Below are 22,940 nucleotides of genomic sequence, written 5' to 3' on the forward strand. Positions count from 1 at the left end.
AAGGGGGGAGCAAAATAGTGTAGAAAAATGGCAGATTATGGAGTACTAAACACAAGACATTGTACGATGCAATTGTTTTGACACAACTCAAGTCTCTTGAGCAAAAACAAAAAACAGTCAGGTTTTCACATAAGCTGACTGCTGACTAGTTCTTCCTACCTGGAATATTTGGCAGCTCTGGCTGCGCCACTTCCTTTCCTTCTACAAGTGGGTCCTTGATCACCTGCGTGTCCTCTGATTTCACAGGCTGGTTTCCAGCTGCTGATAACGTTGTGAAAGTGCTAATGATCAGGATTCCAAGGCCAACCCATAACACAGCCTGCCAAAAAAAAAAAAAAAAGGCACATTTATAAAATGAAAGTGTCATTTATTTTCCAAGATTCTATATTATACCAGTAATGGTGAACTGCACAATAACGTGCCGTGAATACACTTGACTTGAGCATTCCTAGTTTTCATTCTCTTTCTCTGTACGTCTAGCATTTGTTTGCTCAGAGGTTGATGCGTTTGCAGCTCATCTTTTCTCCACCCTAGCGGCCTGCTTCTTCTCTTCTTTTGTCGGCATCTTTTCACATTAAAACTGATTAAGTCAGAGTTTGTGTTGCAATTACTTAGTATGTTTTCCTTAATTTTTCACTTGAGCTGGCACTTATGTCTTCAATGTGCCTCAAGAATGATTTAAGATATGAAGAGGAAGGGGAAGTGATGGCGAAGGTGGTAGGGATGAGAGCGGTGCCCAAACGCATGCGATGCACAGCCGCCCTGCTGGCCGCTGCTGAGAGTTGATTCTACAATAAAATAAAAGTAAAAGAAAAAGAGGAATAACCTTGGAGGTCAATCATCACCCCAAAAGCGGATAATAGACGTCACGTAGTATATGTGTATCAAATTTCAGGTCAATACGTCAAACGGTTTGCGAGCTACAGGTGATTTTAAATCCTGGACAAACAAATGGACAGCCACGGTAGCGCATTATATAAGAAGATATTTTTGTATAGAGCACTGACAGCATTCAGATCTATTTTATTTACCTACCAGTAGCATCCACTATACTGAAAATGATGCATAAGATACAGAAGCTTACCAAATCTTTACTCTGAGAAAAAAGCAAGATACTGCAAATATAGCAATTACATATCCATAAAACATCGATTTTTTTTTTTGAAAAACTGTTGTAAAAGATTGAAGTTTCTAAGTTATAAAAAACACACATAATTACATTAAACCAAACCTCCTATTAAAAGTAATGGAATAAACACTGAACTGTAAGTTTTACAGTAAATTTATTTGACATGACAAATTGGATCCAGTCAAAGCAATGTTCACGGACCTATAAACCTTTATCTGTGCATCCATTTTGGGGATAATCTGTTGATCTCCAAAGTGAAAGGGAGAGAGATGACAGATGAAGTCTTCCTGGAGGTTGGTGGCCCCCTGACTTCGTTTGCAAAGACAAGCGCACTCAAGCTTTTAAGCCACCTGACACATCTCGTCTGATGTGGCGTCAATCATTGCGTTTTCTGTTGTCTCGCTGCTGAGAATCAGACTGATCAGAAGTGACTTTCATTAATCCACGTGAAACATGGTGTTAGACTTCTGGAATGCAGAACTAAAGCAGATACCCAGGTGCACCGTCTAACTTCAAAATGATCCTTCCTCCTATTTCTTCAATTTATTTTTGACGAATTGCCAAGGGAGTATCATTCATTGCACTGATTTGGAGTGGGATTCACTGCTCTTCTCATTCGCCCTTGTATTCCACAAGGTAAAATATTGTATGCTAATTTCTAAGAATGGGATACCCACCATCACCATTTATGGACAAATTCATGTAACCATAAAGTATTTTTCATGCTACCTTTAATCCAAGTTTTCTAGCGGTGATGTAATTTCACTGCACAGAAAGTTGAAATCTGTACATAGCCTGATATGTTTAAACTCTGCTCAAAGCAGATTAACTGGTTTAAAACTATGCCAAAATTAAATTTAAATAACAGAATGAGAAGCAAGTGTTTATTGCAGTGTTCCTGTTCAATATGTAGATTTGTTTTTCCATGATTGAGATAAAAGAATGACCTGACCAGATAACTTGGTGAGTAAATGCAATTATCTACCTGCTCCATAAGGCTTATTCTCACCTGAACAAAGCTGGCTGCACTGTAAGGATGTTTTGTCGATTTCTCCAGTGCCTTCAATACCATCCAACCATCCCTGTTAAGGGGTCAGCTCAGAGATATGCAGGTGGATGAGCCTGTGGTGTCCTGGATATTGGACTATCTATCGGGTGGGCAGACCATCATTTGTGAGACTCAAGGACTGTGTGAGCAACACTGGAGCATCACCAGGACCAGGCCTATCTGCCTTTCTCTTCACTCTGTACACCTCAGACTAGAAATATAACAGCAGGTCAGGTCATTTGCTGAAATTCTCAGATGATTCTGCACTTATGGGGTGTATTGATAAGGAGGATGAGACAGGAGACAGTAGTCAGGGGGAGAACTCTGAGAATTGTCTGCAACTTAACATCAGCAAAACGAAGGAACTACTTATTGACTTTCACTGAACCAACAAACCTCTATGTCCAGTCACTATTCAAGAAGTGGATCTTGAGGAGGTCCACTCCTACAAGTACTTGGGAGGTCCACATTAATGACCGCTTGGACTGGTCTCGGAACACAGTATACATATATATATATATATATATATATATATATATATTGTGATGGACGACCGGCTATGGACTCCGGTCGCCACCCCCAAGCCGCTAGGAGGAGCCCTCCGGACAGCATATTCGTGCCCCAACTTCCAGCAGGGCCTCATGGACTTTGTAGTGTTGTGACACAGTCCTGCTGGATACCTTGGGGGCCGCCAGGAGTCGCTGTAGGGGGGCTAGTGGGATCTTGCGTGCCCTATAACCCGGGAGTGCGTCTCAGTCACGTGACTGGAGGAAGCGACGTGCTCCCGGGATGAAGAAGAGGACTGTTTGCCCTGACCCGGAAGGAAATGGACTTGTGGGGTGTGCTTGGAACCACTTCCGGGTCAGGAGCTATAAAAGGACTAAGGAAAGCCCAGTACACTGAGCTGAGCTGGGAGGAAGGGTGGCAAAGTGTCTGGGAGTGTGGAGGATTGATTATTGATTGTTTATTATTGAGTATTGTGGAGTGGAGGGTGCTTGGTGCACATTATTATTATATAATAAATAATAATTGGACTTTTATCTGGTGTCTGACGTCTGATCCAAGGGTTCATGGAGACCTCAAGCTTTTACAATATTATATATATATATATATATATATATATATATATATATATATATATATATATACAGGGTAGGATTCAAAAGTAATGAGCCTTTGTTCAAAAAGACAATTTTATTGAGCAAATCGGTACAACTAATTAATACAGGGTATTAATTATATATACATATATATATATATATATATACATACACACACACATTCATGACATTCGTAGTCTGAATCACAATCTGATTGTATGGGTGGTTCCCTACCAGGTAATGCTTGTGGTTGGTCTGCAAGTCGGCAAACAAATGAACCACACTCTGTGGCACAATGTAAAGAGGCTTCACCTCTGACGTCCGAGGTTCAATCCCCGAGTGGGGGTGCAGTGAGTGTGTACGCCTGATGAGCCCAGAATTAGGGCGAAACACGTGTCACGTACTCTGTGCATTATTTGACAGTAAACTATGCAACATATATATATATATTTAATATAATCTATATCTATCTATCTCTATATATATCTATATCTATATATTTAATCTTATATCAACAATATGCTGCTCTGAAGATTAAAGATCCTCCAAACGTTGTTAGGCTTCTGAAGTTTATTTACAAGACATGTATAAGACACAACTGTTTACACAGTAGCAGCAGTGTGGCATATACTAACATTGTCCACCTTAACTCCCCAACTGTTCCAAAATGGCATATTATAATATTAATGCAGAGAAGTATAATACCGTCATTTTCAGTGCTGCTCATCTATTTGCACCTTCAACTGCATTATGGGTACTGGCTGTTTTGGGATACTGCCAGTGTGAGCAACAGTCTGGCATGTGCTTCTTTAAACTGGCGGCAATGTAGGAAAGTTCTTGGCCAACATAAACATCTGGCCTCTACTAAAAAACAGCTCCAAAACTGCCGCCAAAATTTAAAAGGCGGTCACTTATGCAAATTTAATAAAAATACAGAATGTAACAAAATAAACAAATGATACATTTCTCCAAGTGTGCATAAACCAACAATTCCAGAAAGAGAAACACCAAACAACATATTTATTTGCATGATGTGGGAAGACATCAATAATAAATTACAACTATCTGGTACATGCAGCAGTCATGAATACTAACAACGTGTGACAATGCTGCGGAGTTTGTCACATATGCCCAACAAAAAACACCGCCGTTTTATTATCACTGGAAATTGTTGAAGACATTGGAATTTTCTAGCACTTTTCTGCCTATTTAAATCACATTGGTTGTTTTATTAATCTGCTTTTGATTGATTGTTTGTATTGTATTTATTTTAATGCTTTTTTGTACAGCACTGTGGCGCAAACTCTGTTGTTTTAAATGTGCTTTTATAAATAAATAATCTAATCTTTACATAGACAGTAGGGGAGCCACTGGAACCACCACCAATATGCAGTATCCATCTGGATGATGTGATGACAGCCATGTTGTCCCAGTAAGCTCACTACACACTCTGAAGCGATGAAGGGATTAGAGAAATAGTTGGCCAGTTAGGGACAGGGTAGGATTTAGGGGGCCAGAATGAGCAGGCTGTGCTGGACAATTTAGCTTGGACATCGGGGTACACCCTGCTCTTTACAAAGGATATCCAGGGATCTTTTATGACCACACAGAGTCAGGACCTCGGATTTTCCTCTTATCTGAAGGACGGTGCCATTTTTACAGCACAGTGTCCCCATCACTGCACTGGGGCATTAGGATCTACATATCCCCACAAAGAAGAGTAAAAAGACCAGGATGTAAGCTATAGTAAAAATGCAACACAATACCCTTGTTATACAAATGGAGATCACTTATTGTCCCCTTAAAAAAAATGTAAAAGTTATAAGCACAAACAGTCTAAAATATTACACAGTGTACATGTGTTGATTTGTGACCAATTCAATCTTTCAAAATAATTCTTCACGGCGGTTAGGAAATCATTGTCAACATCCTCATCCCCTTTAATGAAAACATGCTGTTAGTGATTTATTGGGTGTTTCTTTATATAACCTTATTTTTCTTACATATAGTAAGGCAATATTTTTCTAACATAGCACTCAGAATCCTCTTGGAAAAAATTAACACAAATATTTTTTCTTTCATTTTGTCTTTGAAACAATGCATAGCCATTGTAAAGCTGTTTCCTTGAGCAAGCCTTAAAGGAAAGGCAATCTCATTAATTACTGTGTAAGGTTAGAGGTCAATATAAAAGAAGAGCTCAAAATACAAACTGACCTTTTATAAAACACTCAAAAGATAAGGGGGGAGGCTACAATTATTCCTCTGTCTACAAATCTAGTTTTAAATTACAGGAGGTTTCTGTTCATTAGTGAAGCTGAAACAGTTCTTAGCAGCTAACTCCTCGAACGCTAAAGGCCCACAAATTTACTGGTAAAACCTGGCATGAGCGAAAGGCTCCTGAAAACACAAAAGATCCAACGCTAAATGCTATCTGGTAAGCTACCTATTGTCCTTAAGAAAACAAACAAAAAAAAAAAACATTTACATATGCTATATTGTGCAAACAGCAAGTGTAGTGCACCCCTAATAAACAGTTACAGTCCTGCTTCTACACTATGCACAAATCTTATTTTTCTTGCGAGCCAAACATCTTTCAAACAACTGCTATCAAGATGAGCCAAGAGGTAAAAAATAAATTTATACTTTTTCCTTTAGATAAATAAGAAGTGACTGGCGAGTCATCCACATCCAAGTAGACATAAGGGTCACCTTTTGCCTGAAGACCTACAGGGGAATGATGAGGAAGCCCTTCCTGCAATTACATCCTCAGCTTTTTTCCTGTCCAAATAAACTTTGTTTCATAATTCCTGCTCTGCTGGCAAGCTACAGGATGCCTGGTCATGCAGTGGAGGCGGTTTAGGAAATCTGAACGCCTGGTTTCTATCAGCCAAGTTATTAGTGTTCAGGAAAGTGAGAATGACCCGATATCCTTTTGACCACTTCAGAGTTCCTTTCTTCTCTTATGTCATTACCTTCTACTAAATAAATTGGCTGGTTTAAGATCTAAAGGTTATGCTGACTAGCCTTCGGCCAAGTTGATTGTCTTTATGGCTGCACTTATCCATGAATAAGAAATATATTCTATAATTTCATCATATTTAATGTATGCTATTAACAAATGAGCCAGAAGGGAGTAAGCTGCACATCTCCAATAATTCCTCTTTTTGTTCCTTAAACACATTTAGTATTCATTACTGACCTGGGCAAAAAGGCCATTCTTGTGGATTCGTTTGTAAATCAGGGCTGGACAGACAAAACAAATTAGGCTTCCCATTGTGGCTCCTGTAAGTCCAAGTATGGTTTCCACTAAAAAAAGCAGAAATAAGACAAGTAAAATTTAGTTGGCAAAAACCTTCAACCAACCTTCATGGGAGAACATTACTTCAAAAGGTGAAATGTTGATTCATTGGCTCTCAAACCTTTTATTAAAGAAATACTGTGCAGATGCAATAATAAAAAAAAAAAACAAATGCCTAAAAGGTAAAGTACGCTATTGGAAAATTAGAGGTTCATTCTTCATTAAACAAAGAAAAAAATAACGAACCATGGATGTGTTATACCTGCTTGTTTGTGAAGAGACAGATATTTAAGTGAAATTAAGAGGATCAGCAGCTTGTCAGTTTGTCAAATCTTTCCAGCCTTTCCCAACATTTAATATTTGCATTATTATTAGAAATGAATGCAAGATTTACCAAATCGTGAGATCTACATCAACCTCAATAAAAAGGTAAAATTGTATTTTAGCAAGCATCCATTATTGCAGAACATACAGCAGTGGAACTCTTGCAACTGGCTTATAAGTCAATCTTATCTATGATGTGTTGCCCCAAATAAAATTCCCAATGTTATTTGTCCGCTGCCTACTTATGGGTTTGTAAATCGAGTTTAAGTGTCTTTAAATCACTTAAATGGTGCATTTCAAGTCAGCCATAGAATAAGATGGCAGCTACTTAATAAACCTTCTGTCAGCTTTTTGAATGAAAATAAAGACACCCGAGGTTACAAGGATAATACTTGTTGCACAGCCAGACGTATAATTTTATATATCTGGAGACAACTTTGCTTAAAAGTGGATGGGAACAATTAGAGAGCTTGCCGAGTGTCACATTTCTAAACCAATCCAGTGCCTCATGGAGTCAGTGCTCAGAGTAGTGCTGGTGATTTTGAACCGCCAAGAGCAACGATGCTCTCGTTAACCCAGTATGATAAACTATCTGCAGCCAAAAAGTCTCCTAAAAAGATCCCAATTAAATCTATAAATGTGTGTCACTTGCGCACTGCATGTGTTAAAAGAAGAAAAAAAAAATGAACATAACGCATTTCAAGAGAAAAAACGTTCTGTAAAATCAGATTATACATTGGCAAACAAAGACATCAATGGACAAGTGGTAAAAGTGAACGATACTCAGTCACCAATACTGTGTATACATCCCTGTTGTACAGTTATGACGACAGTATCAGAGTCATTGAAAAGTTAAAAGAATTGCCAGCTACGTTTGTGAAAATATGAACTGCTGAATATGCATTCAAAGTATAGTAAATGGAGATCAAAAGGGGATACACAGCACTGCTGTTAAGAGAGTTGACAATGAACAGCCAGAGGAGATGCAGAATTTGGTACCCAAAACAGGTGAATCAGTAAATGTGTCGTAACGACACTAACACCACTCCAGCAAACCATGGGTGAGGATACACAATATTCATCCTCTGACTGCACATCTAAAAGAATAACTAAATTAAAATTAACAATAAAAATAAATCGAGTGAGTGGGGAGCCACTTCGACCACCACTAATCTGTAGAATTCACCTAGATGATGTGATGGCAGCCATTTTTGTGCCAGTACACTCACCACACATTAGCAGTTAGGTGGTGAAGTGGTGAGAGAGATAGCCAATTAGAGACAGGGGATAATAAGGAGGCCAGAATGACTAGGCCATGGTGGGCAATTTAGCCAGGACATCGGCATACACCCAACCTCTTTACGAAGAATGCCTAAGTATTTTTTATGACCACACAGAGTCAGGACCTAAGTTTTTCATCTCTTCTGAAGGATGGCGACATTTTTATAGCATGGTGTTCCCATTACTGCACTGAGGAACTGGGACTCACACACAGACTAAAGGGTAAGCACCCCATTGCAGTCTTCACCAACGCCTCTTCCAGCAGCAGCCCAAGCTTGATGGTCTCCCATGCAAGTACTGGCTGGGCCAGAACCTGCTTAGCTTCTGGCGGATGACCTGTTCTGAAGTGCATGTGGTATTACTGTCTAAATGCAAGCATGGCATCCCAGAACATAAACCCAATGTTTTAACATGTAGTACATAAACAGACTGCAATGGTTATTTAAACTCTTTTTGCTGTTGTTACGCAATCTATCTATCTATCTGTCTATCTATCTATCTATCTACATGTGTGTCTCTTCTGTCGCGGCACTCATTACAATATACAGAAAAATCATTATGCTTCAGTTACCTTGTGCTATTGAGCTCCTGACTGGATAACAGCAATTTTAGCTTTTTATTTTCTCTCAGTGTCAAGCCTTTGTTCAGTTTCTTTTTCTCTCTCCCCATTTTTTTTCATAGTTAGTTTGCATATTTATAACATACATGAGGAGTTCCTGTTAGTTTAAAGTTGATGTACTGGAGGAAATTAGAGGTGGGTTATTAGGAAGAAACCCTGTGGGTGGAGCCTTTTCAGAAGTAGATTTTGCTGCTATTCACTACAAATCTTTTAGCGAGTTGTCCCTAGACGTTCATTTGTATTTAGAATCATGTCAGGCCCTACAAGACTACACTGACAATGAAGAGGTACACAAAAACACATAATATCAAAACTTTTTGTAAATGTCATGCCAGCTCAAAATATCAATTCTGCACCCAGTTTCCCACTATAAAGCCACCAGTCTAACTGAGAGTAGTATGGAGAAATACAAATCAGGTTGTACCTACACTCCTAAGGCAGTGGAACTATCCACAAGTAATACCAATGCCAAGAGATCTTAGCCAGATAAGCACACATTTGAATGGAACAGTGATTCTACATTTCAATATGTATAAACACCAAACAAGATATGTTTATTTTAAATAATGAACACTAAAAATGCATAATACAAAAGAAAAATGCTGTTGATAATCGAAAGACAAAATCTAAAATATTACTGGATTGTTCATAGAACATTGGTTATGTGAATGAGTTGTGATTAACGGTGTAGTTAATATTAACATAAATGAAAACATACTCCAGGTTCCCACCAGTTTATCACTCACCATTTGGAATAAGAATCCCACCTAACATGGTGCCAAACACAATGCAGAGCGTCACTGCTTTGAATCTCAAAGGGGGCATATACCCGCCTGCTGCAAATGTGCCGTCCTTCTGCTGAAAAACAGGAGCCGCCATTTTAGTTACAATATATCTCAAGTGTGTATAAGATGATATCTTGCAACATGTTTGCATTACCAAAAGCAGAAATGTTTTAACTGCTAATATCCATGAGTATAGAATTCAGAACTGAAAGGAGTGCAAAATCTAAACATAGCATGCCTACTTCTCAGAAGATTCAACCTAAAAACCTTGAGATGTCCCAAAAGAGGACAAAAGTCAATCAGCAGGATATGTCTGGATATAGTATAGGAAGAAGAAGAATTACAAATAAACTAAAACAAAAGCAGCTGGTTCATCACAAGATGAGAATTGATCCAGACAAAGACTGTTACTCTAGGTATATCACAAACAGCCTCTGGATTTCACGTGTCACTTAATAACCTGCCAAAGCAGAACAGCTCATCTGAATGACTCGTGCTTGACCTGTGTCTGCCCAGTCACTGAGAAACTGAAAGTGAACCAGTCTTTTAGCTATAATGTCTTTATTCTTCACTCGGCTGAACAATGTTTAAGCATTATTTAGTCTCTTGAATAAAAATGGCCTTTTCAATGAAAAATTGGGTAACGTGTCCCAGAGAGCAGTTGGTCCACACTTTATTCCACTATTTAGACATAAAAATATTGCAAAACATATCAGGAATTCAAATTGCTTTCCATTTCTTAAAAAAATGTATTGGTAGTCTTAGACACCTGATTTAAAATACAAAGCCATATGTAATTTTGTGCATAAGTGACGTAAGACGCATGTATTCTATATTTCCCATACTATTTTTGCTATATAAATGTAAATTTTACTCTTCAATCGAGATACAGAAATGTGTCTTCAACACAGAAAATGCAGCATACATATTAAATGAGACATTATAAACAGCTGGGCTATGAAGTTATTGTTCTAAGCAGGCCATCTGGAGGTAATTCGTCCGATCTTTGGTGTCATACGCCAAGCGCGTCAAACCACCGATATACTGATTGAATAAAATGAATTCTGTAATGCACTTTCATACAACAGGTTGACACACCCAGTAGAAGGCGCCATTTTCAAACCTCTCTCTGGTCCTCAAAGATGCTACATAGGGACGACAAGGAAATGGCATGACGATGGCAAGTAATTTGAAACGTTAAAGCGCTTCTTTATTTCTTTTTATGGTGCCAGAATATGCAATGGGCCAATGGAATGCAGAAATAAGCATTGCATGATTCTAATTTATATCAAGAACTGACCCAGTAACAGCTCTCTAGTACTATTGTTTAGGGGTCCGAGTAAAACACGTGTTCTTGGCTTTAGGTTTTACCGGTACCTATTGTGCTTTTCAAAATTTTTTTTTATTTTTGACAATTTTCGCTGAACTGATAGCAGGAAATATTATATTATATATATATATATATATATATATATATATATATACATATATATAAAACATAATATCAAAAGAACAACATCTTCACAATTTAAAATTGCATAAAAATGCATGTGGCTAAACAATAAATGAGGGTTAAAACTATGAAGCAATTCTCATTCTTAGCTTTAGAAGAAGGTACCGTTAATTCTTTAGCACATTTTTGCTGCTAAACTCTTTTTACTCTTTTTTTTTTTTTTTTGATATGTTATTTAGGAAAAATATGATTTGGCTCTATACTATGCGCCAAGTTGAAAAATCCCTAAAAAAAAAAAAAAAGAAGGTAGTTAAAAATTAAATATGAAGTTTTGGTATTGGGTAGGATGGAAATATTGTTGGAAAAAAATAAAGTTATGGGAAGCTCCCTTTTCAGTCTGACAGTGCAGAAATGAATTGTTGAGAGCTGATGATATCTTGTTTCAGCTCAAACAGGAAAGTTATATTAAGGTTATTCTACTAGAGTTCTGCAGAACCTTTCATCTTGGCTAAAGTTGTGTAATATTAATACACAAATAAAGGAAAAATCTGAATAGAACATATTATCCCATTATGGGGCTCCTTTCTTGCCAGTAACTTATTCGTTTTTCATGAAAGTTCAAAGATATGTGCAGCCGTGATTAACTATTTTTACTTTAAACCCTGCTTCGTAAGACCACCGTAATTGCTGGGCTAGGCACATCAGCTCTGTTTATGAAATTAATTATAAAATTCAAATAACACCTATGATATAGACCTCTTTTTGTCAAATTTATAGATGCCTTATGCTTCTTGGTGTTAGTTCAGCAGCATGCTGAAACGATAGAAAATCTGAAGGTAATGCATACACCTTCTGTGTGCAAAGATTTAAAGCCAAAATGTATATATTCAAAGCCCGGGAAAAATTGCTATATAAAAGTCACATAGACATGGACAGAGCCATCACGCCACACAGCATTATCAGATGTATGCACTGGGGCCTATTACTAATATGATAAGTTAGCTATTCCTTCTTATTATGCTAAAGTTTTCCATTTTAAAATGGATTGCCATACCCAGTTGACACTGTAATCCTTCACATTTATAAATATTAGAAGATGGCATCTTTAATAAGTAATTTTTAAACTTTTTTTTTTTTTTTTTTTTTTTTTGTGATTTCTGAAACTTTCAGAATTCCGCCAGCTGGACTAAATCTTCTATCTACAGTACATCACACATTTCAAAGGACCTTTCGGGTCTTTCGGGTCTTTCTACAGATGTGCAGTTCTGTGAAGTTTTATTTATTTCATTGTAGGTACCTGTTGCTCAAACACAAGAGTGTTAATAGCTTGTCGACAAGGTAGAATCATCATGGGAAAGCCAACAGCCACAGACATCATGAACCCAACACGAATCATCTCCGTCACAAGATTTGATGGAAAATTCATCAGAACGTTGCCAGCGATATTTTCTGTAAAGCTCACGTAGCCAAAGAAGCCAACCTGAAAGAACAGAAAAATCAAACCTCACACAGAAGTTCTGTGAATACTTATGTACATGGGATTTCTCAGTTTTTTTATTTTTAATAAATTTGCAAAAACCTCAGATAAACTTTTTTCACATTGTCATTAAGGGGTGTTGTGTGTAGAATTCTGAGGAAAAAAATGAATTTACAGTAATCCCTCACCTATCGCGGGGGTTACGTTCCAGAGCCCCCCCGCGATAGGTGAAAATCCGCGAAGTAGCGACCTATATTTATTTTATTATTTATACATATTTTAAGGCTTTATAAACCCTTCCCACACTCTTATAAACCTTTCTCACTCCCTTGTTAACCTTTCCCACGCTCTTATAAACACTTCCTATGCTCTTAAACACTTTCTACATTCTTAAACACCTCAGACCAACACTGCACACAGCGATCAGACGTCAATGTGTCTGCACTCGCTTTGTGAAGGGGGGCAGCTGAACTCACGCTGAGCAGAAATGGACTTTGTGCTGCTTCTGCCAAAATGCCTGCTTGTCACTCTGCGCGTTAGGAAGGAGGAGGAAATGTGTGTGGGTTTGTGAGAGCTGAACGCACGTTCGCTCAAACCCCCCCTCCCCGGAAGCTCAGTACGCTCCTGCCACTTCGCATTGTCAAGGGGGTGGGGAGCTGAGCTGAATGAACGCTAAGGAGAAGTGGACTTTGTGCTGGCTTTGTGCTGCTTGTCGCTCTGCGTGTCAATAATTTAAAAGCCTGTACATCACCAATTTTCCTGTCTCACTGTCTTGTCTTGCCTGAAGTTAAAATGTTTTATAATAGTGAGATGTTACTCATATCCTTAGCCTGACATCCACATATCATATGTGTTAACAAAGTGTGTTTTCTAAGTTTACATGTGTTTAAAGCATGTGGGATGGGGATTTTAAGGCTTAAACTATAAAAATGTTTATTTATATGGTCTTTCTATATCGCGGATTTTCTCCTGTTGCTGATGGGTCTGGAACATAACTTCCGCGATAGGCGGGCAATCACTTGTATTTAAAAACCCGCGAAGTCGTGAATCTGCGAAAAGTGAACCGCGAAGTAGCGAGGGATTACTGTAATCCATTTTGGAATAAGGCTGTAACATAACAAAATGTGTAAAAAGTGATGCGCTGTGAATACTTTCCGGATGCACTGTAAAGATGTGGTTTTACAAAGTACAAAAGATGCTTTTTGCACTTAACACAGCTTCTTAGAAATTACGCACAGATTAACAACTGTATTTTAGTCAACATGGGTTAGTAAACCAATTAGCAGAACTCATTAGAAAAACACGTAATAAAAGCAAGGAAAATGCTGCAAGCCAGAGCTTCCATAATGGAAATGCATTACACAAGCAGAGAAACTCACAACGGAGTCCTTACAGAAAAAGAAAACACATAAAAAAGATGAAATTCAGACGGATAAGTCACGGGAAGACCTTGTCTGCATCACAGCATAGAAGAACACTTACAGTGACATAAAAGGCAGTTACAACATTTAGCGAAGATGTGAAGATGTTGCTCATCCTCTTGACTGAAGGTTCTTCCAGACTGTCATAAGTGGGAAGCACTTGTCTACATTGGGGGGGAAACAAAAGAAGAGAATGATCAAAAACGCTTCTCAAGGTGTAACCTGCTAGCAATGTGGTAATTAGCACTACATATAAAAATGCTTTGCTTTATTACTACCACGAAAAACAACTGTTAAATAACCAGATATGATATCCAGAGAAATGCCAGAGTATGTCAAGTCATAAAAGATCTCCGTCCAACTTACTCATCAGTACCTCAGTGACATGTTAGCAGGGCACTACTGGATAAACAGCAAAAATATTCCAAGTTATAATTAGTGCAAGGCCACAGAAGCAACGTGTTTGACACACACTCAGAAAAAAAAGGAACTGGTGTGGCACGGCACTGAACGCATTTCAACTCAGCTTGGGAGTCTACTGTACATGCTATCTCTTATTTGATATCCAAATGGGGGCTTTCTATGGAATTTTGAGGTCATTCCCTTGTGCAAGGGTGTTTTCTGAAAAAAACAAAGGGCCAAACATATGAAGTTTGGATGATTGGGAACTCTTAAACTGTTCAGGAAACACTGACGTCATGTATGTGTGTGTGGTGGCACAAAATGAGCTGGCATTTGCCTTAAACCAGTGCCACAAGGACCGGTAATTGATAAAATGGCTCAGAAAATTAATAGAGTTAACAGGTAACTGTGTATCTGGGATAGAAAGAAGCTAAATACTGAAATCATGCAAAACACTTTTATCTGTCTATGTTGTGTATTTGAATATGTTATATTGGTCAAGTTTAACAGTAAGTAATGCCGTACATGCAAATATTTGCATATATGGATTATCGGTGAATTAATTTTGCTTAAGACCAAAAAGATGTCACATGCTAATATACCACCATTCTCAAACAAAGGACAGGACCAAAAAAAATGTTTGTTAGACTATTTGAAAGATGAAGCACCAGGCTGATTTGTTGAGTTGTTTAGCAAGAGTTGTGGTATAATAATGACACCTTGTTCTAACTTAACTGTGTGTCATATTTCTCCCTGTGTGTATATATAAAAGAGGAAAACAACTTTTTATTTTAATACAATTATTTTAAAATGAATGTCTTTAAACGAGTGGACTATTTTTTTTTTTAACCTCAAAATCATAGATACAGCTTATCCAATTTTAACACCTAACACTTTATACAACCTCCCCTGGAATAGGTAAACCACACAAAACAAATTTTTCTCTAATGCTTTAAAAAGATAAAGAACACACTAACAGGAATGTTGGAAAAAATCCTCTATGCATAAAATTTCCAAATCCTTGTTGGCTTTAGGCCTGCCTCTTCAATTTAAACCACAGACAAGTCCCGAGACTTAAACCAACGTTACACTACGCAACTGCTGGTTGTTGGGTAAGTCAAAACTTGCTGACTTCAGTTGCTCATCTTGTCAACGTACCAGGTCAACTTACACAACTAGAAATCAATGGGCAAGTGGAAATTTAGTGACCTAGTGCCGACTTTCCAGCACAGTCTTGCTCGCCTCTTTTCCTGATAGCTAATAGAGTGCTGCCTGGCCAACCCGGTTCTATATGGAGGGTTAACAGGCACCATGAATGCAGTGATGGCCCTTTGTTTTTCTTTGTTCTTTTCTGTCGTGTTAAGTAAAACAGAGCTTCTCTTCTGTTTGTGAAGTCCAAAACACCACCTTCTTTATTCCACGTCGCTATATTATATGCATTATACTTCTTAGTCAACGCTTATTGCTTGTCGGTTCTCATGCACACAGAGCCTGACCCTATTTGATTTTGTCTGGACGAGTCGAGGAGTATGTCAGACTATATGACTGGCCTTCATGGAAGCATGTGGCTAACTGCCTCTATTATGTAAATGAAGGCTACGACCAAAAACTGCTTCAAACAAAATGGTCAAATGTGACGTGGCCTTTAAACAACCCTAATTTTATGTTTAGTCAACCACTTCATTGTTGGTGTTGCATTTTGTATGAAGGATCGTAGCCAAGCTGAAAAACTCACCTGTGGCAAAGGTCACAAATGTTTGGGCCAAAATATATCGATGCTTTTTGTTTGTTGTCATGGAAAACAACAAAAGAACAATCTCATAACATCGACAATCCACTCCATATCTTTTCTTTGTGCAAGTCGCACCTCTTACATCAAAACTACTTTTTCTGGAGTGACAAAACATTTCAATGTATTTTCCTCATCTGAGAGCAGCACTTGGTTCCCAGTGCATAACTACAACCACTTAAAGTTGTGACTGTTGTTGTTGTCAGCAAGATATTTCATCTGACTGTCATTACAAATCAACTGCTCGCGTGGCTGAACAGTCGAACAGTAGACTTCTTTATTTATGTTAGACGAGGCTAAGATGGCACCAGAAACTGCCGTTTTCTAGCCATCTTCTCCTTGCTTTGCATTTGAGCATGAGAAGAAAATGTTCTCTTCTTTGTTAAGTTAACCGTGACTATATTTGCTTTAACTATGGCTTTACAAGTATTAGGTAGTGTAATAAATCTTCTAATTTATGTACTGATTATCTGACTATCTGCTGGTCAATAAATATTTGCTGTCTTTCTGTGCACCTTGACTTTCCACAAGGTGAACGACCATAAATAATTTCCTCATGTGTTACCTCTTTCTGATGAAAGTTGAAGTCCAAAAACATTTCTCAGAACTGAATTGCATTTAAATAATTGAAACTTGGTAAGAGATTCACATAATTCAGTAGGAGAAAATAGTGTTATTTATGTAGAAACATTTGCTTTAATAAATAAAAATCTTTAATAAGATGCCTGCGGAGGTAAAAATGTAGAGATTACCAACAATTTGAAAGTACACACTACAGTGTGGACAATGAGTACAGGAAGTGCACTACAAAATTTGAGCAAAACAGGTTTTTTCAACGACAGATAATGTCCTGTGAACACTGCAGAAGATGTGATCTTAGGGAAAGTTTGGAGTATGTTCTTCAAAGTTAAGACAACACATATTCATGAAGACATTTCTGATGATCTACATCGATATGGCTAACTGAAATAATACAATTTTAAATGTATACAGGGAAGGCTCTCGCTCCCCACCACCACTTTGATTAGACAATTCGGCGAAGGGAGGAGTGGATAAATTAGGGTAATGACAGGTTTTCAGCTATAAATCATTATTGTGTTTATAAGTTGAAATCTGGAAACAATCATTGGTTAGTAAATAGTATTCATGACTAGCCTCGCTGGGGCAAAGGCAGCTGCACGAGACTCTGATTAAGCACCAACTGCTCCAGAAACTGAGGAGAAACATTAATCGTTTCACAAAAAATCTAAATGCATTAAGTAAGAAGAAGTGTTGAATGAATACTTTCACATATTTTGTCTTTTGGTAAAATGAACTTACAGACCACCAGCTAGTGCCAGAAATCGTCCACACCCCACACTGCCCTTAAGCTGCTCCAGGATGCAATGGGAAGAAACCCCATACTGTTCTGTGGTGCCAACACTGGGTTAAATATGCAGCCTGATACGCTGCCAACAGAACTACTTCATATAGTGGGGACGCTCAGTTCGAGTCAGGAAAACAGCCGGTGGCTGCATGTTTTCATTGTAAACAAGCTCATCTTGAGTAAAACTACACCTATTAATGATTTTTGGGTTATGACGATAAATGACAATATTTAAAGTTACTATATTTGAACAATATTGCATTATGTTTTCATAAGACGTTATTTAATACAGCAGTAAACATGGATATTGCCAACTTGTGAAGCCTACTGGTTGATAGATAATGGTTAGCCAGCTGTACAGTTATTTTTTGACGACTCTTTTTCAGTGCCAAGAAAAATAAGAGAACATGCCAGTGAAAGCAAATGTAGAAAAATGGGGAACTACAAAATAGAGTCAGAAGGCCTAGAGTTAAACATGCTGCTTTAACTTTATGAAAAGAATTACAGATTAGTTATCATTTACCAAGAGAAAAGTGCCTGCTGAAACTGAAAGAAATATGTTTTTTTTATTTCAATTTAGAATTTAATCCAGTTCTACCTGGGTGATTTAACCCCAGTATTCAGAATCAGAACCAGAATTCACTTTAGTGGCTAGATACACAAACGGGGACTCGGAAATTGTCTTGGGAACATCGATGCAACATACGAGGCCGACAAAAATATAACAGATAAAACAGGTCTACATAGATACTGAGCAAAAACTCAGTCAGAGTAACTGCACATGGGGGTGGGGGTTACCTGTAAATGACGTGTTTGACAGAGGGGAGTCTTTGGAATAGCTGATGCTCTGGGTGAGCTGGAACAGTAATGGTCTTTGCAGCACGCTTCCTTACCCTGGAATAGGTTGTAAGTTATTACGGTTTTGAGCATAAGCTACACAAACTCCAGCACATGAGTCGAAGCTCTACTGTCCTAAGTAAATTGTTATAAAAGTCCATCGCAACAGCATGTGCACTTTTAGACTGTTGTGACTCACTGCACACAAACGGAGGGACCTGCCCTTACTGTAAAGAAAATAAACAGAAAGCTGAAAAGCCACAGTTGAAGTGCTCAGGTGGCGTCACCACTTGATCATTTCTAACTCTCTCCAGGAGAACTACTTAGAAATATTGCATACTTCTTATTTATTATTAATATTTAACAGACTGATCAGGTTTCTAATCAATTAGTCTTTTGATTCAATTACATTTATATATTGTAGCAGCTGACAAAAACCCAAAACCATGAAAAAAGACAACTGTTTTATAAAACTCCTTTCCTGAATAATCACACATTATTATTATTACTACACACAACACACATATTTCATTAATTGGGAAAATTACATGGCACATGCAGGATTACATAGTGAGGCAGAGGTGGGGACCTAACTGGCACTTTTGTCACAATTTCTCATAATCATCACCCAATATGGCAAATAGCAACTTTTTTTTAGCTTTAAGTTCCGGTTTGCAGCCAAAATAAAAAAAACTCCTGAAAAATGAAAACCAAAGGCTTTACGAATGTTTACTTGCCCGTTTCAATGTAGTGAGAAGTCAAGCAAAATGACATCTTTTATTGGCTAACTAAAAAGATTACAATATGCAAGCTTTCAAGGCAACTCAGGCCCCTTCTTCAGGCAAGATGTTCAAGTTGCGTTGAAAGCTTGCATATTGTAATCTTTTTAGTTAGCCAATAAAAGGTGTCATTTTGCTTGACTTCTCACTACATTCATAATGGCTAACACGGTACAACACCCTAGTACTACTTGCCTGTTTCAATAAAGAAAGAGTAAAAGTTGTCAATTATGGCAGCAAACACTAAGCCTTACTTTGGCCAATCTCTAGACTGAATTTACATGTGTAAGAAGGCGAGTAGTGTCTATGAAGGTTAATCACCAATGACAAATTTGTACACACTGAAAACATATGCCTTTTAAACTATATTTTCTAACCGATTTTCTGGTGTTATATTTGTCAGATCTAATGAACAAGAAAAAGTCAGTAATAAAGGCTAATCCTTGTACTTTGCACTCTATTTTCTTAATAGCACAACACCTCTGATGGCTCTTGATTTAAAGATTTTCTTTCATAACTGATACGGCAACAGTTCAGTTATCCTCAAGTTCACAGATCTGCTTTCAGTCCATCTGTGGAACTCCCTTCCTAAATATTTCTTGAAGAGTGTCCAGTTCTGATAAATATGGTGGTGTTGCAGTGAAGCACCTCCTAAAGGTTGGTCTTACTTTAGAATAATAACAAGAAAATGATTGTGCATTGATGAGATGTATAGATAAAACATGAGAATATGCAGCAAAGAGCATAATGGATCCTCCCCAGAATTTATGCTCCCTTTTAACTCTTAAGAATAATTTCCATAGATGGCGGCGATGTTGTCTCCATTAAACTGGTTTCCTTTACCCTTTCATGTGTAAACTTGAATCTACAGTGTGAAAATGTAACTTGAAAACTAAAGCAGTCCTTAAAGTGGCTTGAGCTTGGGTGGACCTTACTAAACCCAGCTGTCCCATCATAGGCCGGTCACCGACTTGAACGCGGTGCTGCAGCGATAGCCTTCAGAAAACTTAAAAGAGCATGTGTGCACTGTTAGGGATTAGACATGTCAAGATTAACTAACAACTACAAAACCTCCGTTCCCTTTCCATAAACCACTTAATTTGGTGAAAGGCAACCACCCTGGAACAAAGTAGCAGTTCAAAGACACACAAACACCTCTCATCATCAACCACCGCAGCTCTGTGGTCAAGCATACAGCAACTTAATCCTAACTTGACAAACTGACTTCAGTGGAAGGAAAACATATCTGGCATTAACAGAGCTCATTGCTTGCATGTTTGTACCTGATTAAGACATTTTTTCCCCAGTGAAAACATAAAACCGCCACTGACCTTGAAGCATACATCTGGGTGTTCTCACCATACAGTAGCAATAATTCAATCATACTGTGAAGTACCACAAAGCCAGCAGGTTTTAATCCTTTCCATACTTTCTTGAATAATTACATCATTACCATATTAAATGCATTAATTAAAAACATTTCCTAGTTTTGGGAAAGAAGGATATTAGCAGGAGACTTAGAAATGCACATAAGTAGTGCAACTGCCTGGCCTTCAAGCAGACAGTAGATAATGGAACAGTCAGAAGTTCCTCCATGGAGTTAGATTACTACCGAAATCACGCGATGAGTAACGGAATGGCTGCAAGTTAAGTGTCTGCTCACGTGACTTATCATGGAGTTTGTGAATCATCACTCACGTCAAATGTATCTGCATTTGTTACACTAGTGGCATTTTTTGGGATTCTTTTGACACCTGTACACCATTATATTAAAATGAAAGACGAATAAAAATACCACTAGTAAAAAAAAAAAAAAAAAACAAATAAAACATACCGTACATTTAAAATCTTTGTGTAACTTAGCACATCTACTCACTCTCTCTCCATATATATATATATATATATATATATATATATATATACACATACAGTATATATTATATATAAATTATATACACACAGTAATCCCTCGCTATATCGCGCTTCGACGTTCGTGGCTTCACTCTATAGCGGATTTTATATGTAAGCATATCTAAATATATATCACGGATTTTTTGCTAGTTCGCGAATTTCTGCAGACAATGGGTCTTTTAATTTCTGGTACATGCTTCCTCAGTTGGTTTGCCCAGTTGATTTCATACAAGGGACGCTATTGGCGGATGGCTGAGAAGCTACCCAATCAGAGCACGTATTATGTATTAAATAAAACTCCTCAATGATGTATGATATGCTTCCCGCTCGATGCTTCGCATACTTAAAAGCCAAACAGCACCTATTGATTTTTGATTGTTTGCTTTTCTCTCTCTGTCTCTCTCTCTCTCTGTCATTATCTGCTCCTGATGTGCACTCCATTGAAGAGGAAGATATGTTTGCATTCTTTTAATTGAGAGACGGAACTGTCATCTCTGTCTTGTCATGGAGCACAGATTAAACTTTTGAAAAAGAGACAAATGTTTGTTTGCAGTGTTTAAAAGTCCGTCTCTACAATGGTGTTATTTCATGTCTAGAGGGCTCTAATAATGTTAAAAAACGTATTTAGAAGGTCATAAACAGGTTTTCTATGCTCTGTGAAAATATTCAATTTATAAATAAAGAATCCTACTTCGCGGAAACTTATTTATCGCGGTAAAGTCTGGAACTGATTAACCGCGATAAACGAGGGTCAACTGTATATATCGATATAGATATATAGATATATATATAATCCTAAGCCTAAAAGTGCAACAATTTTGTGCAACACTTTAAATTGGGCTTATTTTAAAACCTACTTACATATGTTTGGTATCATTCTTTTCAGAATTTATCGAACTTTAATGTGATGTTATTAGAGTTTCAGATTCTTATTCCGTTTTTAAATTATAAACAAAAAAATATCAAGAACTCATGTCCCATGAGATGAGACTTTGTGCCAAGAGATTTAACCATGCCCGGGGCCGGAAATAAAAGACAAAGAGTAGAGCAGCTGCTGTACAGGCTTTTAAATGTTCGAAGTGCTGCATAAGATGCAGATCAAGTGGTACGGCAGCAGCAGCAGGAAGCCACCAGCTGATCAAGCAAAGAGGAGGTTAAAAAAAACTATTTGTTTCAGATTGTATCACCATTTAAGCGACTGCGTCTCCTTGGGGTGCGTTCAGCACCCTCTTCACAACGCGAGTGGCAGACTGGCCACAACTGGGGGGTTGGGTGCCAAAGGCGCCGGGGGGGTTGCCCCCCCCAGTTCACTTATAAATTCTTCTTAGAAGTTAAATGTTACATTGCCTTACATGGTTTGCAATAACACACCACTAATAACTTACAACACTAATGTAAAACATTTAGAAGTTAAGTTTTTGCTAAGTAGCATATAACAACAGGTCTGATTATTACTTTCGTAGTTGGTGTTATAATGTGGAAAGTATAACGCTGTAGAATGACAAAATGTTCATTAACTAGGTTGCTTCTGTTACTTAGCAAAGGTATTCAGTGATATTTATGTGTAAATGTGGTGCCAGGTGGCACAAGTGGTTACTGCTGCTGTCTAACAGATCCAGCTGGCCTCCTAGGGTCAAAATCCAAGCCCAGCCTGTGTGGAGTTTGCATATTTTCCTGTGCCAGCATGGATTTTCTCCCACAATCCTAAATACCTGTGTGATTTGTAGAGCTGAATACTCTAAATTGGCCTCCTGCGAAGTATAAATGCGGGTGTTTGTGTGAGTGAGCCCTGGAATCAAATGGCTCAGGCTCCTCTCTTGTGCCCAGTGCTGTCAGGACAGACTCCAAAACTCACAACTGTGAGCTGGATTAAGTGGTGTTGAAAATATGTTATTATAATGACTATAAATGCTAAATGGGA

The 22,940-nt window shown here is 37.9% G+C and overlaps 1 protein-coding gene across 8 annotated transcripts in view; it reads right to left on the reverse strand.

Moving 5' to 3' along the window:
* slc38a10 (solute carrier family 38 member 10) overlaps positions 1–22,940 on the reverse strand; it is a 65,254-nt gene that overhangs the window by 22,448 nt on the left and 19,866 nt on the right. For all 8 annotated transcript variants that reach the window (XR_007936709.1, XM_028819914.2, XM_028819917.2 and 5 more), the window contains exons 7-11: positions 13,997–14,099; positions 12,335–12,517; positions 9,546–9,657; positions 6,477–6,583; positions 160–319 (exon numbers count right to left, since the gene is read on the reverse strand). Coding sequence is in view for 7 of the 8 variants with exons in the window: in XM_028819914.2 (XP_028675747.1) it covers positions 160–319; positions 6,477–6,583; positions 9,546–9,657; positions 12,335–12,517; positions 13,997–14,099 (665 nt within the window). In the remaining variant the exon portion in view is untranslated. The remainder of the gene's footprint in view (positions 1–159; positions 320–6,476; positions 6,584–9,545; positions 9,658–12,334; positions 12,518–13,996; positions 14,100–22,940) is intronic.

Source organism: Erpetoichthys calabaricus, chromosome 14 (genome assembly GCF_900747795.2).
Source record: "Erpetoichthys calabaricus chromosome 14, fErpCal1.3, whole genome shotgun sequence".
Lineage (NCBI taxonomy): Eukaryota > Metazoa > Chordata > Cladistia > Polypteriformes > Polypteridae > Erpetoichthys > Erpetoichthys calabaricus.